Raw genomic sequence first — 20,585 nt, forward strand, 5'->3', positions numbered from 1 at the left:
CTTATGGGGAAAAAAGGACGGGTATACACTCGCACACACACATGTGTGTGTGTGCGAGCGCACACCCGTCCCTTTCTCCTTCCAAGGGAGAGGGCAAGGAGCCACTCCAATCCCGGGAGCGGAAAGACCCACCCTAGGGGGGAAAAAAGGACAGGCAAACACTCGCACACACACACATATCCATCCGCATATACACAGACACAAGCAGACATTTGCAAAGGCAAAGAGTTTGGGCAGAGATGTCAGTCGGGACGGAAGTACAGAGGCAAAGATGATGTTGAAAGACAGGTGAGGTATGAGCGGCGGCAGATTGAAATTAGAAATTAGCGGAGATTGAGGCCTGGCGGATAGCGAGAAGAGAGGATATGCTGAAGGGCAAGTTCCCATCTCCGGAGTTCAGACAGGTTGGTGTTAGTGGGAAGTATCCAGATAACCCGGACGGTGTAACACTGTGCCAAGATGTGCTGGCCGTGCACCAAGGCATGTTTAGCCACAGGGTGATCCTCATTGCCAACAAACACTGTCTGCCTGTGTCCATTCATGCGAATGGACAGTTTGTTGCTGGTCATTCCCACATAGAACGCTTCACAGTGTAGGCAGGTCAGTTGGTAAATCACGTGGGTGCTTTCACACGTGGCTCTGCCTTTGATCGTGTACACCTTCCGGGTTACAGGACTGGAATAGGTGGTGGTGGGAGGGTGCATGGGACAGGTTTTACACCGGGGGCGGTTACAGGGGTAGGAGCCAGAGGGTAGGGAAGGTGGCTGGAAATATCACTTTGCCACGAAGAAAAATGATCCTAATCCTACTCCTAATGATCCAACTCCCCAAGATACTATCCAAATTGAACCATGCCTGGAACAGTTCCGTCCTCCGTCACAGCGGGACCCACCTCCTCTTCCTCAAAATCACCCTCTCCTAACCTTCCAGGAATTTCTGACTTCCAGCCTTGCCTCTCAATCCTTCTTAAAAAACCTTAATCCTACTCCCAACATCACCACTGCTGAAGCCCAGGCTATCCGTGATCTGAAGGTTGACCAATCCATCGTCATTCTCCCGGCGGACAAGGGTTCCACGACTGTGGTACTTGATCGTCGGGAGTACGTGGCTGAGGGACTGCGTCAGCTTTCAGACAACACTACTTACAAAGTTTGCCATGGTAATCCCATTCCTGATGTCCAGGTGGAGCTTCAAGGAATCCTCAGAACCTTAGGCCCCCTACAAAACCTTTCACCTGACTCCATCAACCTCCTGACCCCACCAACACCCCGCACCCCTACCTTCTACCTTCTTCCCAAAATTCACAAACCCAATCATCCCGGCCGTCCCATTGTAGCTGGTTACCAAGCCCCCACAGAACGCATCTCTGCCTACGTAGATCAACACCTTCAACCCATTACATGCAGTCTCCCATCCTTCATCAAAGACAGCAACCACTTTCTCGAACGCCTGGAATCCCTACCCAGTCTGTTACCCCCGGAAACCATCCTTGTAACCATTGATGCCACTTCCTTATACACAAATATTCCGCATGTCCAGGGCCTCGCTGCGATGGAGCACTTCCTTTCATGCCGATCACCTGCCGCCCTACCTAAAACCTCTTTCCTCATTACCTTAGCCAGCTTCATCCTGACCCACAACTTCTTCACTTTTGAAGGCCAGACATACCAACAATTAAAGGGAACAGCCATGGGTACCAGGATGGCCCCCTCGTACGCCAACCTATTCATGGGTCGCTTAGAGGAAGCCTTCTTGGTTACCCAGGCCTGCCAACCCAAAGTTTGGTACAGATTTATTGATGACATTTTCATGATCTGGACTCACAGTGAAGAAAAACTCCAGAATTTCCTCTCCAACCTCAACTCCTTTGGTTCCATCAGATTCACCTGGTCCTACTCTAAATCCCATGCCACTTTCCTTGACGTTGACCTCCACCTGTCCAATGGCCAGCTTCACACGTCCGTCCACATCAAACCCACCAACAAGCAACAGTACCTCCATTATGACAGCTGCCACCCATTCCACATCAAACGGTCCCTTCCCTACAGCCTAGGTCTTCGTGGCAAACGAATCTGCTCCAGTCCGGAATCCTTGAATCATTACACCAACAACCTGAAAACAGCTTTTGCATCCCGTAACTACCCTCCCGACCTGGTACAGAAGCAAATAACCAGAACCACTTCCTCATCTCCTCAAACCCGGAACCTTCCACAGAAGAACCCCAAAAGTGCCCCACTTGTGACAGGATACTTTCCGGGACTGGATCAGATTCTGAATGTGACTCTCCAGCAGGGATACGACTTCCTCAAATCCTGCCCTGAAATGAGATCCATCCTTCATGAAATCCACCCCACTCCACCAAGAGTGTCTTTCCGCCGTCCACCTAACCTTCGTAACCTCCTAGTTCATCCCTATGAAATCCCCAAACCACCTTCCCTACCCTCTGGCTCCTACCCCTGTAACCGCCCCCGGTGTAAAACCTGTCCCATGCACCCTCCCACCACCACCTATTCCAGTCCTGTAACCCGGAAGGTGTACACGATCAAAGGCAGAGCCACGTGTGAAAGCACCCACGTGATTTACCAACTGACCTGCCTACACTGTGAAGCGTTCTATGTGGGAATGACCAGCAACAAACTGTCCATTCGCATGAATGGACACAGGCAGACAGTGTTTGTTGGCAATGATGATCACCCTGTGGCTAAACATGCCTTGGTGCACGGCCAGCACATCTTGGCACAGTGTTACACCGTCCGGGTTATCTGGATACTTCCCACTAACACCAACCTGTCAGAGCTCCGGAGATGGGAACTTGCCCTTCAGCATATCCTCTCTTCTCGCTATCCGCCAGGCCTCAATCTCCGCTAATTTCTAATTTCAATCTGCCGCCGCTCATACCTCACCTGTCTTTCAACATCATCTTTGCCTCTGTACTTCCGTCCCGACTGACATCTCTGCCCAAACTCTTTGCCTTTACAAATGTCTGCTTGTGTCTGTGTATATGCGGATGGATATGTGTGTATGTGCGAGTGTATACCTGTCCTTTTTTCCCCCTAAGGTAAGTCTTTCCGCTCCCGGGATTGGAATGACTCCTTACCCTCTCCCTTAAAACCCATATCCTTTTGTCTTCCCTTCTCCTTCCCTCTTTCCTGACGAGGCAATCGTTGGTTGCGAAAGCTAGATTTTTGTGTGTATGTTTGTGTGTCTATCGACCCGCCAGCGCTTTTGTTTGGTAAGTCTCATCATCTTTCTTTTTAAATATATTTTTCCCACGTGGAATGTTTCCCTCTATTATATATATATTGCCAAATGAAGGTGCTGGCGGGTCGACGGACGCACGGACGAACACGGGCATGCACACGGAATTCAGGCTTTCGCGGCAGACTGTTGCCTCGTCGGGGGGGGAGAGGGAAGGGCGGGGGGATGTGGGTTTTGGGGGGTGGGGGGGTGGGGGGGTGGGGAGTCGTTCCGGTCCCGGGAGCGGAGAGACTTGCCTTGTGGGGAGAAAGGGACGGGTGTGCGCTCGCACACACACACGTGTGTGTGCGAGTGTATACCCGTCCTTTTTTCCCCATAAGGTAAGTCTTTCCGCTCCCGGGACTGGAATGACTCCTTACCCTCTCCCTTAAAACCCACATCCTTTCGTCTTTCCCTCTCCTTCCCTCTTTCCTGATGAGGCAACAGTTTGTTGCGAAAGCTTGATTTTTGTGTGTATGTTTGTGTGTCTATCGACCTGCCAGCGCTTTTGTTTGGTAAGTCTCATCATCTTTCTTTTTATATATATATATATATATATATATATTTTCCACGTGGAATGTTTCCCTCTATTATATTTATATATATAAAACCAACCCGGCATCAACTGGTTGTTTATTTTGCGAATTTGCTATTCGAAATGAGAATGAAAAATAAACTGTATTTGTACTGAAGTATAAAAAAATTTATTTCCATATATTTGTTAAAACACCTTTGAAGTTACGAAACAGTTGTGAAAAGACAAGTGCATAATGTACAAATATAATGCTAGGGTATCCAACTAACAAACACGATCCTGGACAGTTTCTGTACTCTGTGCACAGGTGCTTCACATGTCTACAATGCGATTTTGTGAACATCTTCATGGCAACGTCTCTTCATTAGTTCTATAGAGGCTATTGTTTTCACCTACACCCATTTGTATCTCCCAGTTGAAAGCTGTCATGAGTGCTGCCAGGTGTCAGGGCTCTCCTTAAGTTGAATCGACTGTAGGAGTGTCTTAGTGGTAAAGAACATCCATGATGCTGCATTTTTTCATGTATCTCAGTGTTTATGGCATCATATCTCTTGAACTATGTGGCATACAATGATACTATATTTATGTTGGTACACTCAGCAACAGAGTAGTGTCAGTGAAATATGTTGCAAATAGAGTTACCAGCAAAGAAGTGATAAATTTAAACACTATGCATGTTGCAACACATTTTCATGTATCTCATTATTCATGACATCATAGCTTTTGCACTAGGATACATAGGTCACTCTTACCCCCACAACAACTGTTGCTTCATGGTAAGGGATACATGTATCAAGTTTGGTTGAAATTGGCCCTATGGTTTAGGAGGAGATGTGGGGAAAAAAACAAAAAACCACACACACACACACACACACACACACACACACACACACACACACACAATGTTCAGATGTTTCAAAATCTGATTATGTAAATAAAAAATAAAAATCTAAATTTTTGTGAGTGAATTTTATTTTGATCTTACAAATACTATGACAGTGCATTCCAGTTAAGGATCCATCAGCTCATGATGGCTCAAACAAAATACAATACAAGTCTCTTTATTAATAGAAAAAGAAACAACCTTTTAAAACAGAATTAATAGAAGGAAGTAACTGCTACACAAAAACAACTTATCTTGTATTAAAGAAAAATCCATAATGTGTGCTTACCATCGAATGTCCAACAAGTGCAACAGAATTTGGTTTTGACGGACTTCTCTCGTATAATGAAAGAATTCTTTTAATACTGATATGAAGGAATTCTGTTTGCTCTTGAAGGACCCCTCCAAACAATGCTGAATATTCTTCATTGAAATCCAATGAGAAATAATCAAAATGAAACCTTGAATGTGAGGAAATAGCTTTCCTGAGACTGACAGACGCCAATGAACGGACTGCAGGCGGGAAAAATAGTTATTAATAGACAGTACAGATACTCAACAATAATTATGTATATTTAGCCACATATTAGCAGAAATTGGAAGTGATCACAATTCAAAACAATTGTAAATCATTACAAGTCCACAAGACAAGTCTACACTCACTATGGTGAAGTATATTTTCTGTAGCATGTCTAATTTTCAAAGTTATTCTGAAAGCTTCCTTTGAAAGGTATGGTCAACATCAAAATATTATAGATTAGAGACGTACTGAACCTCAGTATTTCTTATCTGCATATGCATTTCAAGTCAAATATCATTAGTGCATAGCTTGTCAGTAAAGTGATGGTGTGTTTTCCATATTGTACAGTAACCTTCAAATGATGTACGATTCGTACTGAACACATACAAATTTTCCCATTTTCAGGTGAATGTAAATAACATTTTTAAATATGTTTGAATAACTTAATGGAAATGCAGCCAGCCGTCATTTTCAAGGCAAAATTTACTCTCTCTCTCTCTCTCTCTCTCTCTCTCCTCTCTCTCCGACACTATCATCACCACCACAACCAAAGATGAACAACATCAAAAGTTATCGATAGTGAAAATTAATATGGTTACTTGCTAATTTAATTTCAACTGCTTCCTTAATAACATTATCCCAATAAATGAAAGTGCATACCAGAGTTTCTGTGTTGTTATATTCCATGAGATCACTGGAGCCAAGACAATATTCTGTAACAGCAGATTTGCTCAGATGTCGTAAGTGCATATGACGCTTATGCTAAGTTCACCGATCCTCCATGGTCCTGATAATGTGACCAATATACGATGTGCCTCAACTGCAAGGAATACAATACACAAACCAAGATTATCCTTTACGGAAATTAAAAGGATCCTTATCTTAGACGGTGGTTGAAAAACATATTTCACATGTTCCCACAAAATACTATCAACCACATTGGAAATGCTCCCAGCAGAAGGCAAACAGGTCATAGACTTTGGTATCATCTTGGTATTATCACCACTCATCCAATGCCTGGTTACTTGACAGCTCAATGTTCATCTGTCTTTCACTGCAACTATTCTGACAAAAGGAGGATGGGCTAACTCAGCTGACAAGCTCTCAGGGTTTGAGATGATGTGGATCCTGTGAACCAAGGTACGAAGTACCCCTTCATTCTCAGCTGCATGGTGGGGCAGCTATCACAACTATCAGCCTGGCAGCAATCCTTTTCCTCCCCCATCACGAAATGAATATTCTGGTGTATTGAATCCAGGTGTTATAAAGAGTTGTTCAAATTCTCAATGCTATGGGGCCAACTGTACACTGGGTGAGTGATGATAATACTGAGGCGGCACCAAAGTCCATGGCCCCTTCGCCTTAAGGAGGAAGCATGTCCAACAGGATTAGTCATCTTTTGTGGAAATATCATGTGAAACGTGTTTTTCGATCATCATCTAATATTAGGGTCTTTTTAGGTTTCTGTAAAGCAGTCGTCCTCAAAGTGGGGATGTGGGATGGGGATGCGACCCCCTTATGGGGGGGATGGGGTACAATGAGTAATAGACAGGCTGCCCAGCTTTCATTGGAATACTTATATTTCATATTATGTAAGAAATAAGTCTTTTGGTAAATTAATATTGTTAGCATCAGTTTCTCATTGACATGAACCAATGAACCAAGTTAGAAAGCTCTCTGCTTCTCCCCCCCCCCCCCCTCCAAAAAAATCATTAATTTGCTGTCTTATTTCACAAGAACTGACCAGTTGATCCTGTCAGTAGGAACAGTGAGAAAAGTAATGAAATATTCCATTACACAACCCTCATCATCAATCATCCAGAGGATTAGCTACTTACCAAATATTTAACAACCACTAATGACAACAAACCACTTGACAATAGGACCACTGCTTCCTTGCAACACTGATTACAAGAATAGATTGTTACTCATACCCATTGTGATGATCCTCTACTTCAGCCAGGCTTCCAGAGTCAGTTCAAAGATAGTGTGTTAGCTAAAAGTTGCATTCTAATAACAGTTCACTGAAAATAGCTTACCTGATTTAAAAAAGTCATTGCCATGGATAAGAGGTTGATTTGCAATGGTAACACGAGATTCCATGCAAGTGATTCCTCGAGTATCTCTTCTCCTGTGAAAGTACGCAATTCTAATAACGAAAAAGTTCTAATTTCATCACAGTACATTCTTCTTTCACGTGCCTCTTACTCTGTTCCTATCAACAGCAATATTAGTTCTAAATGCAAAACTGAAGTACGTAAACTCAAGTTGATTCCCTGACATTAAGCTTTACCAGAATTCTTTTTGAATAATGAGGAACGACCACAATGTGTTCCTTGTCAGGAGATTTTAGTCAACAATAGTTTCAAGCCTATGAAACTGAAGTCACTTTTTCCCAAAGCGTCAAAATTTGCAAAATCAAGCATGGAAAAAGGTTAGCAAGTGTCTAAAGTCAATAACACTCTCAGATGATAGTGACGCAATAGCCACTCACATAAAAAATCAATCACTACCATGTTTTCAGGATATCCCAAAATTTGCCCTGCAACTTGATAACATTACTCATATTGGAAATCTTTTCCAGCTTCTGGGTTTGTACACTACTGCTATGAAAATGAAATGCAGGAGGACTTCCTATTTTGTAAAGTTATGGAAGGAAGGACTACAGATGAAGATATTATCTTTCTTGTGAATTCCTTTTTTGTTGACAACAACCATTCATGGACAAACTGTGTTGGTTGACTACATGATTAAAAGTATCTGGACACCTTAAAAAAATACACATTCTTCATATTATGTGCACTGTGCTGCCACCTACTGCCAGGTACTCCATATCAGCGACCTCAGTAGTCATTAGACATCATGAGAAAGCAGAATGTGATGCTCTGTGGAACTCACGGACATCGAACATGGTCAGGTGATTGGGTGTCACTTGTGTCATACATCTGTACATGATATTTCCACACTCCTGAACATCCTTAGGTCTGCTGTTTCTGATGTGATAGTGAAGTGGAAATGCGACGGGACACGTACAGCACAAAAGCATATCGGGCGACCTCATCTGTTAACTGAAGAGACTCCCGACAGTTGAAGAGGGTCGTAATGTGTAATAGGCAGACATCTATCCAGACCATAACACAGGAATGAACTCCAAACTGCATCAGGATCCACTGCAAGTACTATGACAGTTGGGCAGGAGGTGAGAAAACTTGGATTTCATGGTCGAGCAGCTGCTCATAAGCCACACATCATGCCAGTAAATGCCAAACGATGCCTCGCTTGGTCTACGGAGCATAAACATTGGACGATTGAACAGTGGAAAAATGTTGTATGGTGTGACAAATCAGGGTACACAATGTGGTGATCTGATGGCAGGGTGTGGTTATGGCGAATACCTGGTACACGTCATCTGCCAGAGTGTGCAGCGCCAACAGTAAAATTCGGAGGTGGTGGTGTTATGGTGTGGTTGATTTTTTCATGGAGAGGGCTTGCACCTCTTGTTTTGTATAGCACTATCACTGCACAGGCCTACATTGATATTTTATGCACGTTTTTGCTTCCCACTGTTGAAGAACAATTCGGGGATGGCGATTGCATCTTTCAACGTGATCTAGCACCTGTTCATAATGCACGGCCTGTGGAATGGTTACACGAAAATAACGTCCCTGTAATGGACTGGCCTGCACAGAGTCCTGACCTGAATTCTATAGAACACTTTTGGGGTGTTTTGGAACACTGACTTCGTGCCAGGCCTCACCGACCGATATCGACACCCCTCCTCAGTACAGTACTCTATGAAGAATGGGCTGCCATTCCCCAAGAAACCTTTCAGCACCTGATTGAACATATGCCCGCAAGAGGACAGCCAAGAACTTGTACGTAATTTTCAGCCATGTGTCTGGATACTTTTGATCACATAGCGTATCTGTACAAATGGGCACCAGCATTTACTGGAACTAAAAAGGGGTTCATGACAAGAGTGTGTGCTGTTTCTCCTTCTGTAAAATTCAAATGTTGCATGACACATGGGAGAATTGGCTTCTAAGGCAGTATAACCAGAAGTCAATAACATGCTGAACAATGCAGTCTATGCTGTAAACTGTGTGAAAGCACAAGCTATAAACAGTACGCTGTTTTCCATTCTTTGGGAAGAGACAGGTTCTACTGATGATCTGCTTGTAATGCACATGGAGATACAGCGGTTGTCTTGTGGTAAAGTTCTTTGTTGCGTTGTAAAGCTGAAGGATGAACTTCGTCTTTTTGTACTGAACAGCTGAATGAACCTAATGTATCACTTCAAGGCTTTGTCAACAACTCAAGAATAAATTTCCAGTACCTTTATCCAAGCACGACTGGATCCATAATCTGTTCGATATGAATACAAGAGGCCACTTGTCAACAGTAGAACAGGAGCAGTTCATAGAACTCTCAAGTGACAGAACATTTTGAAATGAATTTAAATCAAAGTCCCTTGAAATTTCTTGGATGCAAACTCGGAATGAATAATCGAATTTAGCAAGAAGGGCAGTGGACTTGTTATTACCTTTCGCATCAACTTACCGGTATGAGTCAACATTTCTTGCAATGGCATTAATCAAGACGAAACATCAGTATACACCTTAGCTCGATTGGCATGTGTGAGCTGCTGTTTCAAACATCCAACCAAGACTGGATCTGCTTTCTTCACAAATTCAGGCAAACACATCACACTAAATGTGCAAACATCATAAAATTTCCAAATCTTGAACCTTGTGCATTTTTAATCTTGTTTATTTCCTTTTTGGGTGATCAGTTTGAATATAATGGTTTTTAAACTGGCATTTAAATGTTGTCTATTGTTCTATCATCATTGTTACCCTCTGATCTTACAAATATTAAAACATTCTGACCGATTTAAAAGCAATATAGTGGAAACAATTTAACTTTAATTGACCAGATTGTGAACTAATTCATAATAAAAATACATAGTGAAATATATGTAATTGCTCACACAGCCATGGTTATTTATAAAGCATTTGTAATTGTTAACTTTCACCACCTTTGAATAATACAAATGTGAGATAATTAATAAAAATATTTAACTCTGATGTGCTTGAAGGACAATGTTGTTGTTGTAACTGACAGTTGTAATAATTAGACAGATGTAAATAGATATCACGGGTCATTTTTGTGCCAAGAATGAGAAGTGCTGAGGAAGATGGAAAGAAAAAGGGGATGGGGAGGGGAGGGAGGGTTAAAATAATTTCTATTTCAGGAGGGATGGTGCAATGGAAAAAGTTTGAGAACCCCTGCCGTAAATGACGATCTCAGTTTGGTAACAGCAGGTCTCTATCGCATTCCTTGCAGTTGTGTCATGTCATGCATCAGTAAGACTATTAGAACCGTGGAGGACAGATGTACCAAGCATAAGCATCACACACATTTAAAACAGCCAAGTAAATCTGCTATTGCAGAACACTGTCCTGACACTGGTCACCCTGTGGAATATAACAACATGAGAGATTCTGGCATGTACTTCCAGCTATTGGGATAGTGTTGTCAAGGAAGCAGTTTAATTTAATTAGCAAGTAACATTATAAATAGACGGAGGTTTTTGCCTAAATTCTGCGTGGAATCCCACTCTCTCCATCGTTAAAAAACAGAGTTAATGCTACCTCACCTGTTGGTTATTAATTTTTGCTATTGGTAACTTCTGATGTCGGTCATCTTTGGTTGTGGGATGGAATATCTTCCAGAATTGATCTGCAAACCAAGGTTTTTGAAACCCCTTGTTCTCTTGCTGCAGTTTTGCCTTGAAAATGACAGGTTGTGTGCCTGTAGAAATATTGACAGTTGTTGGTGATGTGATATGGCTGCATTACCATAAGTTACTTGAACATTGCATATGTTGGGAGAAACTCAGCTCTTTGAATTTCAAATATGCTGAACAGTGGAAATTCATGATGGAATACAGCAACATGAAAAGAATACATTCTTAATCATCACATAGAGGTGTCACTGAATGGCAGACACGCAATGCTTCACAGCCTGTGCCATCTGGATTCTTCTCATCAACACAAAATTTTCTGAACAGCACAGCTGAGAATTCTCCCTGCATCATATTCTTCATTCCTCTAACTCCTCCTGGTCTCAACCATTGTTAATCCCTGTACTCCACTTGCCTGCTCCCAATACAGCTCTACACATGCTTTCTATCTCACCAGTGCACCTGCATAGCCCTTTCCCCTTTTCAAATTTTCTGCCCCCTCCCTCCTGCACAGCATAGCCACTCTATGCTGCACCCAGCAGCCCATTACTCTGTCTACACTACATCCCTGCATGCACCCACATGCAAGACTTGTAGCTCCCCCCACCCTTACCATGCTTTCCCTCCCTGCTCCGAAAGTCTTCTGTGCCCCAACTACCCACCCAAGCAAAAATCACTGCTCACCCCTTATGCAGTTGCTGTCATGCTCAAGTGCCTTGACACAACTCTGGCCATTTGTTTGTGAGGTGTGCTTGAGTAAAGTGTGTGTTTGGCTGGCTATGTCTGATGAATAATATCTAGCAGTCATTTTCTTTGTGCCTTCCTGCCACTCCACACCACCTCAGTGTGCTGTGCTACACCTTTCACACTGTTGAGTTTCAAATATGCTTCTTACTTAGCAGCTTTCCAGCTTCTATGATTATTTTGTACTTTATTCATTGTTAGATCTGAGATTGTTGTGATCTCTGCAGTATGTCTATTTATTATATAGGACGGTAAATATCATAAATGGTTTATTTCACTTGTTTGCGTATTGTACGTATAATATTTGCGACTTCTTGATTTGGTGTAGGATGATTCAGTTTTTTATTACACACTTTCTCAGTTAGCTGGAGTATTCACAAATTTACAGAGCAACAAGTAAAAATGATTACAGTTCCAGTGAAAGTCAGTATTAAAACCTGAAGCAAAAGCTGAAAGCTACTTATGGTAGCACTTTCTGTGATGTTAACTCAGATTAAACTATACTGCATTTTGTGCTTAGGTTGATACAGTGGTGACATAAAAAGTTTTTAAGGGTCATCAAGTTTCTGAAGAATTCAGTTTTGTAATTTTTGTGAAACCAAGGAACAATGATAAGTATGTCTAAAGTAAAATAATGAACAGAGTTAAAGTACGCACTCTCCACGTAACTGAAGCACGTAAACAAAGTTGAATTTACTGCTAAGCTTTTGAACAATATTCCCTCTAGGAGGTTAAGGACTCATGAAAAAAATACATACATGTGTATTGTTACATTGTTCTGCACTGCAGACTGACTGGGGTAAAGAGTTGTGTAAGGTGGAGTAGGTGAGAGGAAGGAAGGTGAAGGGAGTGGTGGAGGTGTTAGGAAAGGGCAGTGACAGCTATGAGGAAGCCAGCTTGGAAACAGGTTAGGAATATGAGATCTGAGAGCCCAGCCTGCTGCATGCAGATGAAGTTGTATGTGGCACATGTAGAAATGGAGGGTCATGTTTCAGTGTGTGTGTGGGGGGGGCAGGGGGGGGGGGGAGGAAGGGTGGCAGAGGTGGGAGAGAACAGAGAAAAAGGGAGACTGGGGAGAGAGTAGTGTGGGTGTAGATTAATGGGATGAAGAAGTAGCCATAGGTTGGAGATGGGTATGTGATAAGAGGCTAGAGGAGATTGAGGCAAGGATAACTGCAAGATTGAAAAATGTATTGGAAGAACAATTCTTATGCATATCATTAAAAGAATTAGAAAGCGGAAGGAGAGATCCAAGTGAAGCAGACACTGAAATGCGCAGACATATGGCTGCCAGTGGTGTCCACATAAGAGACAGTGCAGAAGTTTCATCAGAGTCTGTATTTGACATGACTTCTTTCAAAGATAGATCTACCTCTAATAAGGTAGGGTGTACGGGATTGTCATAAATAAAGTGCAACTACTCACAGAGGCCTAGTGTGGGCTGTAATTATCATATGGCATTGAAACTTGTTAGATATTATAATGCATTAATGCGGAACCAATTTACACTAGAAAACAAATTACTTCCAATTTTGGCCACCAGGTGCAAATATGGCACAGTGAACACAAGGAAGATGTATAGAAATGTTTCCATATGTAATGGATAAGGGACGGGATGTGGACAGAAAAGGTCAAACAAGTGAGAAAGGCACAATGTTGATTTTATTATTAACCACCACTTATACAGTTTATTCAACACATACACCAGCAACATCACCAAGATGCTGCCTCCATAAAATAACAGAATCAACAGTTGCTCACAACAGTTCCAGTGGAATCTGAGCAACATGGTCCCGCACACTGGCCTTTAGATAAAGCAGAGACCAAACACGTCCCCAGTAAATGCATTCTTTTAGAGATCCCCAGAGCCAAAAGTCACATGGATTCAGATTAAATGGTCTTGCAGGCCATGCATCTGGAAAACCTCAGGAGATAATACGTTTGTGAAAAGTTGCATTAACCAGATCTTTCACTGGGTGAGTGAGATGAGTTGTTGCCTCCGTCTTGCATGAAAACACTGATTTCCACATGGTTGGAATTTTCCTAAGCAGGAATCACATGCTGTACAAGGAGGCCCTAGTAATGTGCAGATGTCATAGTACAACTGACAGGGCATCTGGCTATATTCTCTTAAAAGAAGAAGAATAGACTGAGAATAACGGTGCTTTTGAAGCCATACCACACAGTCATGTACGCCAAGTGCAATGGCTCTTCGTGCAGAGCACATGGTTTAAAAGCACCCCAATTTCAGCAGTTCTGTGTATTCACTGCACCCTGTAGTCTAAAATGTGCCTCACACTCCATAGAATATTGTCTGGCCAAAGTCATTAACTTCAGTCCATTCCAGAAACCAAAGAACAAATTCAGATGTAGCTGCAGATCATGAGGGTTCTGTTGCTGCACTGTCTGCATCTTGTACCAGTGTAATACAGACTGCAAAACTTTCCATACTGTTGACCATTGTGTGGATAATTCTCATAACACTGGATGAGCAGTACCATTAGTATTACCCAGAACATGTGGTGCATGGTCAGTTACAGCAACAGCAATCTTGTCAGTAACTTGCACCAGGACAGGACACCTGCCTCTTCCAGGTGCCACACCAAGCTCACTTGGGTTTTCGAATTTCATTATCACAATCGAGCCTCTCCTCGGACCTTCCAGTTGGCGGCACTCTCTCCATGCAGCACCGTAATTCCTGTAGTCCACAGAAAACATTTTCACTAACAGCACACGGTCTCTATTCTCAATAGCCATACTGTTCACTAACATTATCAGTATAATCGGTTCCACATTAATAATTTAGCCTATCTACCAAGTTTCACTATCATACAATAATTACAGCCTACACTGAACCTCTGTGAATAGCTGTACTTTAATTGTAACTATCTAGTACCTGTTACATGACTGGAAAAGGATATATGGGTGGATAGGACAGGTGTTGCAGCTTCAGCAGGGATATAAACCATCTGGAAATGGGTTAAGGGGAGGCACTGTGAAAGGAAGCTTTAAAACAACCAGCATCTGGCACAAGAGTTGGAAGCTGACCCTAAACAGAACTTAATAGAATCAGAATATTACAATATATTCTGCATCAAAAAATATATTTAAATCATGTAAGAGTGAAAGAGAGAACTGCAATTTCAACCACTTCTCAGGGCCACGAATTCCGCAATATCCAAACCTTCCCCAACCTGCATTTGGTTTGTAACAGGGTGTTTGTGTACAAATAAACTTATTATTGTCATGTTCTGAATTTTTGTGTTATGACTATATTTGCTTAATCCTCTGGTTGCATAGATAAGAATACAGTCAAGCATGTGGCATGCTAACGACGTTATAGCATGGGCATCTTTCTGCCAATATCCGTTCACAAGAGACAGAAATTCCTTTTCACATTATTATTGTTCACACAAAATTTTAGTGTGAGGTTGAATATTATTTACTTCATATTATGGTACATCTGCTATCACAAGTGCATAACTTTTTGTCATGTGTTCCATTTTGTTTGCAAAAGTTTTCTATTAATTTACTGTTGTTAACACAATTCATTTCCATGGTTGTTTCTTTTGTTTATACTCTATATTTATTACATAAACCTCAACGTGTTAATCAATGGGATACAGCAGCTCTCCAATAAGAATATAACTAAGCTAAGTGAATACTTGCCTTGTTTGTGGGAACCACTATTTCCTGGAATGAAGAGTACTGGTACGCCATTAAATATCATATGTCTCAGTTTCTCAGTAAACTGGCCTTCTCCATAAGCATACAGTCCATAGCGGCTGTACTTTTTTGTTACATTTTGTGGGAGAGAAATTTTCTGCAAAAGCAAATATTGCGACTTGATTTACTCCATATTCAAGTCCCACTGATGCTACATATGTGTAAAGAATATAATGTCATGTGAATTACACTGTTAATAAGGCGAATGTGTACTGAATGAGACATTTATATTGGTCATAATTTTAAGAATGATGAAGACTTTACCATTCTAATGAAAAATGTTTCTTGTTCCTGACTTGCAGGCTGCCCTGAAAGCAGAGGGTTCTCTATTTATGAATGAAATTTTCTAATTCAAAACTCAGTTACAGCATACTGTTTCCCACACACCCTGACATAGTTACATTACACACTGCTCTGCTGCATGCTACAATTCACGAGTCTCTAGCAGCATGCTGTTGCACGCACAAATTCAAGTGGCCTGCCATATATGGTGTCACCAAACACATTCTTCATTTGGTTTCCTAAAACTGAACAAGAGAGTGATACAAAAATTGGACATGGGATGGTAATAAAGACCAAACCTACGCCAAAGGCAAAGCAGTCTCATGCACTGTCCCCTATGCTATAACAACTGACACTAATTGTATAACACAGACAGCTTGAATGTGTGGGTGAAACAACCTGAATGGATAACTTCGAAGCTAATTAACTTGCAAATGTACTGAATTTTTTTCTTAACAATTATTTCTCACCATAACCTACCCTGCAACACCCTTATCAGCTTTTTGATTGTTTCCGAGCAACCTGTAGAAACATCAATGTAAGGAAGACACACTCTTGAGTTGCAGACAGTCACAACGGAAAGACACTTATACATTAGCTTTCACCCAAAGCCTTAATCAGCTTGCTTGTGTAAATGAATGTGTGTGGGTTTCCTTTACTGACAAAGTCTTTGGCTAAAGAGTAAGTCTCTTTTCGTTGCACCGACCTGCAATTCAAAGTGTCATCTTTACGATAAGTGGCAATCTATTTTTTCCTTACATTGTTATTCCAACCTGGACTTTGTGTTGTTTGATTCAACCTGTAGAAACATTTTTTGTGGTTTGTGGAAAAACCACAAAAAATCAATAAGAATATTTTTGGAATCTGACGCCTCATCCATATACTTGGCCTCCCCCATGGCTTCATTGTGTACACATTCAGCGCACATATCACAATTTCCCCTCCCTACCCTCTGTGTCCCACCCCTTTCTCCTATATTCTCCCTGTCACCTTATTTTCCAATCTCTATCTGTCCACTTTCTCGTCCCCACTCTCTGTCTCTCTTCTTTTCTCCTCACCCCTCATCTCTGTCTGTCCCCTCCTGCCCCCTTTCTTCCTATCCATCCTACCCCCTTCCCTCTGTTCAACCCCTATATCCTTCTCTCATCCATGCCTCTCCACCACATGTAGCCACCACTCAACAGGTCAGTGAAGCAGGCCTACACTACTCCAACACAACAACTGATGTGCAGCGCAGATTACACGTAAGGGGCTGCTAATTTGTTTCTCGCCACTGATGTGTAGGCTGCACATCTAGTGAAAAACCACCAAGAGTGACTGTTGTATCTCTGCTTCTACTGGATCTAGAAAGTTATAAACCCTAGGTGCTGACACTAACTGTTCCCCATGGCTTCGCCCGCACATGCATTCAGCACATATATTGCACACGTCCCCCCCCCCCCCCCAATGTTCCCATTTTTTCCTCCCTCCCCCTCTCCCAGCTCTCTGTCCACCTCACCCTCCCATCTGTATCTGTCCATAACCTTCTCCCCAAATTTTTATCCATCTCCTCCACCTTTCCCTCTTTCCATCCCCTCCTCACCCTCTTCCTTTTCCACCTACCAAATATCCCTCTACACTTTCTACCTGCCTCTCCCATGTCTCTGTCCACCAACTCCTCCTCCACACTATCGCCATCCATCCCTCATCTCCCCCTCCCCCTTCACTCTGCTCATCAATTCCTCCACAATTCTTACCCCATCTCCTCCTCCCCTTCTCTCTCTCTCTCTCTCTCTCTCTCTCTCTCTCTCTCTCTCTCTCTCTCTCTTTCTTTCCATCCTCTCTTCCTCCCTCTCTAAGATCCACCTCTTACTCTTCCTGTCTTTCTGTCCACCTCATCCTTTCACCTCTATCTGTCCATCTCCTGCTCCCCATTATTTCTGTCTTTGTATCTCCTCCTCTCCATTCTTCGTTTTCCACAAGCCCACTACCCCTCTACCATCTTTCCACCAGTCTCTTGCATCTCACCCTCCTCTGATCTTCTCCTCCTCCCCATCTCTCTACACATTCACTCCTCCCCTTCTCAGTGTGGCCCCTCTCTACCATTCCACTGGCCCCTCTCTTTGTCCATCTCTTTCACCCCATTCCTCTGGCCAATTCAGCTACTAAACATTCCCTCTGTCCATTACTTCCTGCTCAACTCTTATCCATATCCATCTCTTCCTGTCTCCTCTCTCTGCCCCTCCCCTCCTCTATCCATCTCAACCTTCCTCCATTTGTACCCACTGGAACATGCAGTCCCTGCAAAACAAGTTGATACAGCAGTCCGATACTACTTCAACACAACACACTTTTTGTGTAGAGCAGCTTATATGTCGCCCACTGGAATACTGTTTCCTGCCCCCTGCTTTGCTTTCCAAAGTAAGTCTATAAGACATGTTAGGCTCTGAACACACACACACATGCTAGTCCATATCTCCGGTCCTACTGGAGTTACGAGGTTTTAGCCTCAAGTGCTGATACACATTATATGTACTGTTGGTTGATAATGATCCAGGGTTCAGGAGAAGATCACAGATGTACATATGTAATACATACATACGAACATACACGCTGGTTTATACATGTACTAGTCTTACCATGAGGCTTCACTCACGCACCTGTTTGACATATACAGGGTTTTCCACTCAAACCTCCCTGATTTCAAAGACCCATGAAAAAAAGCCCAGTAGATACAACAACGAAAAACGCACCACATTGTAGAGCATGTCAAAGAAGTTATTTATTTATCATCAATACACCTCTTACATGTGAACTATTTGTAGCACGAAGAATAACAAGTCTATATTCAATTTCTTGACAAGTTCGTTGTAACATTTCCTCTGTTATTGTTGCAATCGCATTAGTGTTACGATGTCGCAACACAGGAATATCATCCACTTTGGTTGCATAAGGGCGGTCCTTCACGAATCCCCACATGAAGAAATCAAGCGGCGTAGTGTCGGGTGACCACGATGGCCAGGCAATAGGTCCTCCGCGTCCAATTCAACGATTGGGAAATTTCCTATCCACAAACTTGAGGGAGAGCCGTTGACCAATGAAGCAGAGCTCCATGTTGTTGAAAAATGATGTTGGGTTGCAAGTCTTGTATCTGAGGGTACACAAACTGCTCCAACATGTCCAGATACACTGATCCATTCACGGTTTGTTCCGCAAAGAAGAACAGTCCAACAATCCTGTCATGCATTGAATAGTCCAACAATCCTGTCGTGCATTAGTCCACACCAGACATTTAGTTTAGGGCTATCACAAATATGTTCAATGACAACATGCGGATTTTGTGAAACCCAAATCCAAACATTATGTCTATTAACCCTTCCTGATAGATGGAAGGTTGCCTCATCTGAGAATAAACATCTTTCCAGGAAGTTGGCATTCATATCAATCAGCTACAGCATATCCACAGAAAATTGTTGTCGGTGTGGTTTGTTTTCGGCGTCAGACGTTGCAGAATTTGCACACATACAAAGACGCTGATGAACTATCGAGGTACATCACATTGCCTAGATGCTTGGCGAGTTGACTTACGTAGGCTTCTGAGAAATGTTTGTCTGATGTCCTCCACTGTCTCTTCTGAAACTCCATAACGTGCACTGCCAGAATGTTTCAGAACACTTCCTGTTGCCAAAAACTTCCTGTACCATTCCTTAATTGTTTTCACATCATGTGGATCACATTCATACACACGGCGATAATTTCTTTACACAGTAATCACCGATTTTGTTTCTGCAAACCACACTACTGCTTGTGCGCAATGCTGTGGAGTCACCATTTTCACTTCATGCAACCATGCTGCACTCTGGAGACAATACTTTCCACTTCTGACGTGGGAATATAAATTCTTTGAGATGCTCTACAATGTGGTGCATTTTTCAGTGTCTTATCTGCTGTGGTTTTTCTCTCCTGGGTCCTTGAAATCAGGGAGGTTTTAGTGGGACACCCTGTACATTGCATGTTTCCCCTCCATCCTCTTTCTATGTCCATCTCTTTCTGCTCCATTGCACATATCCCTTCCTTTCCCTCTTTCTTCCCCATTTCTCTCTCCACCTCATCCTCCTCCCTCTCTGAACATATCGTTCCACCCCCTCCCTCTGTCCATATCCACCCTCAAATATCCCTGACCATCCCCTATTGCTTTCGTCTCCCATTCCACCCCCCTATCCCTCTCCCCCTACCCATCCTCTCCTGCTTCCTCTTTCCGTCCATCCCATTCTCTATTCACCTCAACTTCCCACACCAGCTGTGTTGGGAACTGGAAAACTCTTCCCTGTCTCAAACATCTAGGCTACCCTGGTTAGCATGTTAATAAGGCAGGCTGAAACTATTCCCACATAACACACCTGTGGTGCAGGGTAGCCTGTACAGCAGAAAAAAAAAAGAACATTTCAGCTTGTATCTCCGCTCCTACTGGAGCTAGCGGATTACAAACACTACAGTGCTGATACTTGTGAGGTTTACAGATGATATGATAAATTTGCTTGAAATCGATCCAGAGGTTTGGCAGAAGATTCCAGACATACGTGCCACTTTACACATTCACACGCATGCCACTTTCCTCCTCCCCCCCTCCACCCCCACACACAGACACTGCCACTTTCCCTGCATCTTCAATCACACATGCTTTCAACACATATATATTACACGTCTCCTCTTTCCCCTTCTCCCTGGCCATCTCCTTCCCCCTCTTCCTTTCCATCTGCCTACTCCCCCTCTACATTTTCCATTTGTCCACTACCCCTCTATGCTTTCCACGAGCCTCCTGCATCAGCCCCTCTTCACCTCTGTGCTTGCCATTTCATCCTCTGCCCTCTCCCTACCCATCCCCTCTTGCCCCCTCTATGTTCCCCACCCACTTCCTCCCTCTCCCCACCCC

At 42.8% G+C, this 20,585-nt stretch overlaps 1 protein-coding gene across 1 annotated transcript in view; it reads right to left on the reverse strand.

Annotated features, from left to right (window-relative positions):
* The window catches only part of LOC126162565 (GPI inositol-deacylase), a 166,907-nt gene that overhangs the window by 139,008 nt on the left and 7,314 nt on the right, over positions 1-20,585 (reverse strand). The window contains exons 2-3 of the mRNA XM_049919153.1: positions 15,335-15,488; positions 4,945-5,168 (exon numbers count right to left, since the gene is read on the reverse strand). Coding sequence (XP_049775110.1) covers positions 4,945-5,168; positions 15,335-15,488 — 378 coding nt within the window. The remainder of the gene's footprint in view (positions 1-4,944; positions 5,169-15,334; positions 15,489-20,585) is intronic.

This window comes from Schistocerca cancellata, chromosome 2 (assembly GCF_023864275.1).
Source record: "Schistocerca cancellata isolate TAMUIC-IGC-003103 chromosome 2, iqSchCanc2.1, whole genome shotgun sequence".
NCBI lineage: Eukaryota > Metazoa > Arthropoda > Insecta > Orthoptera > Acrididae > Schistocerca > Schistocerca cancellata.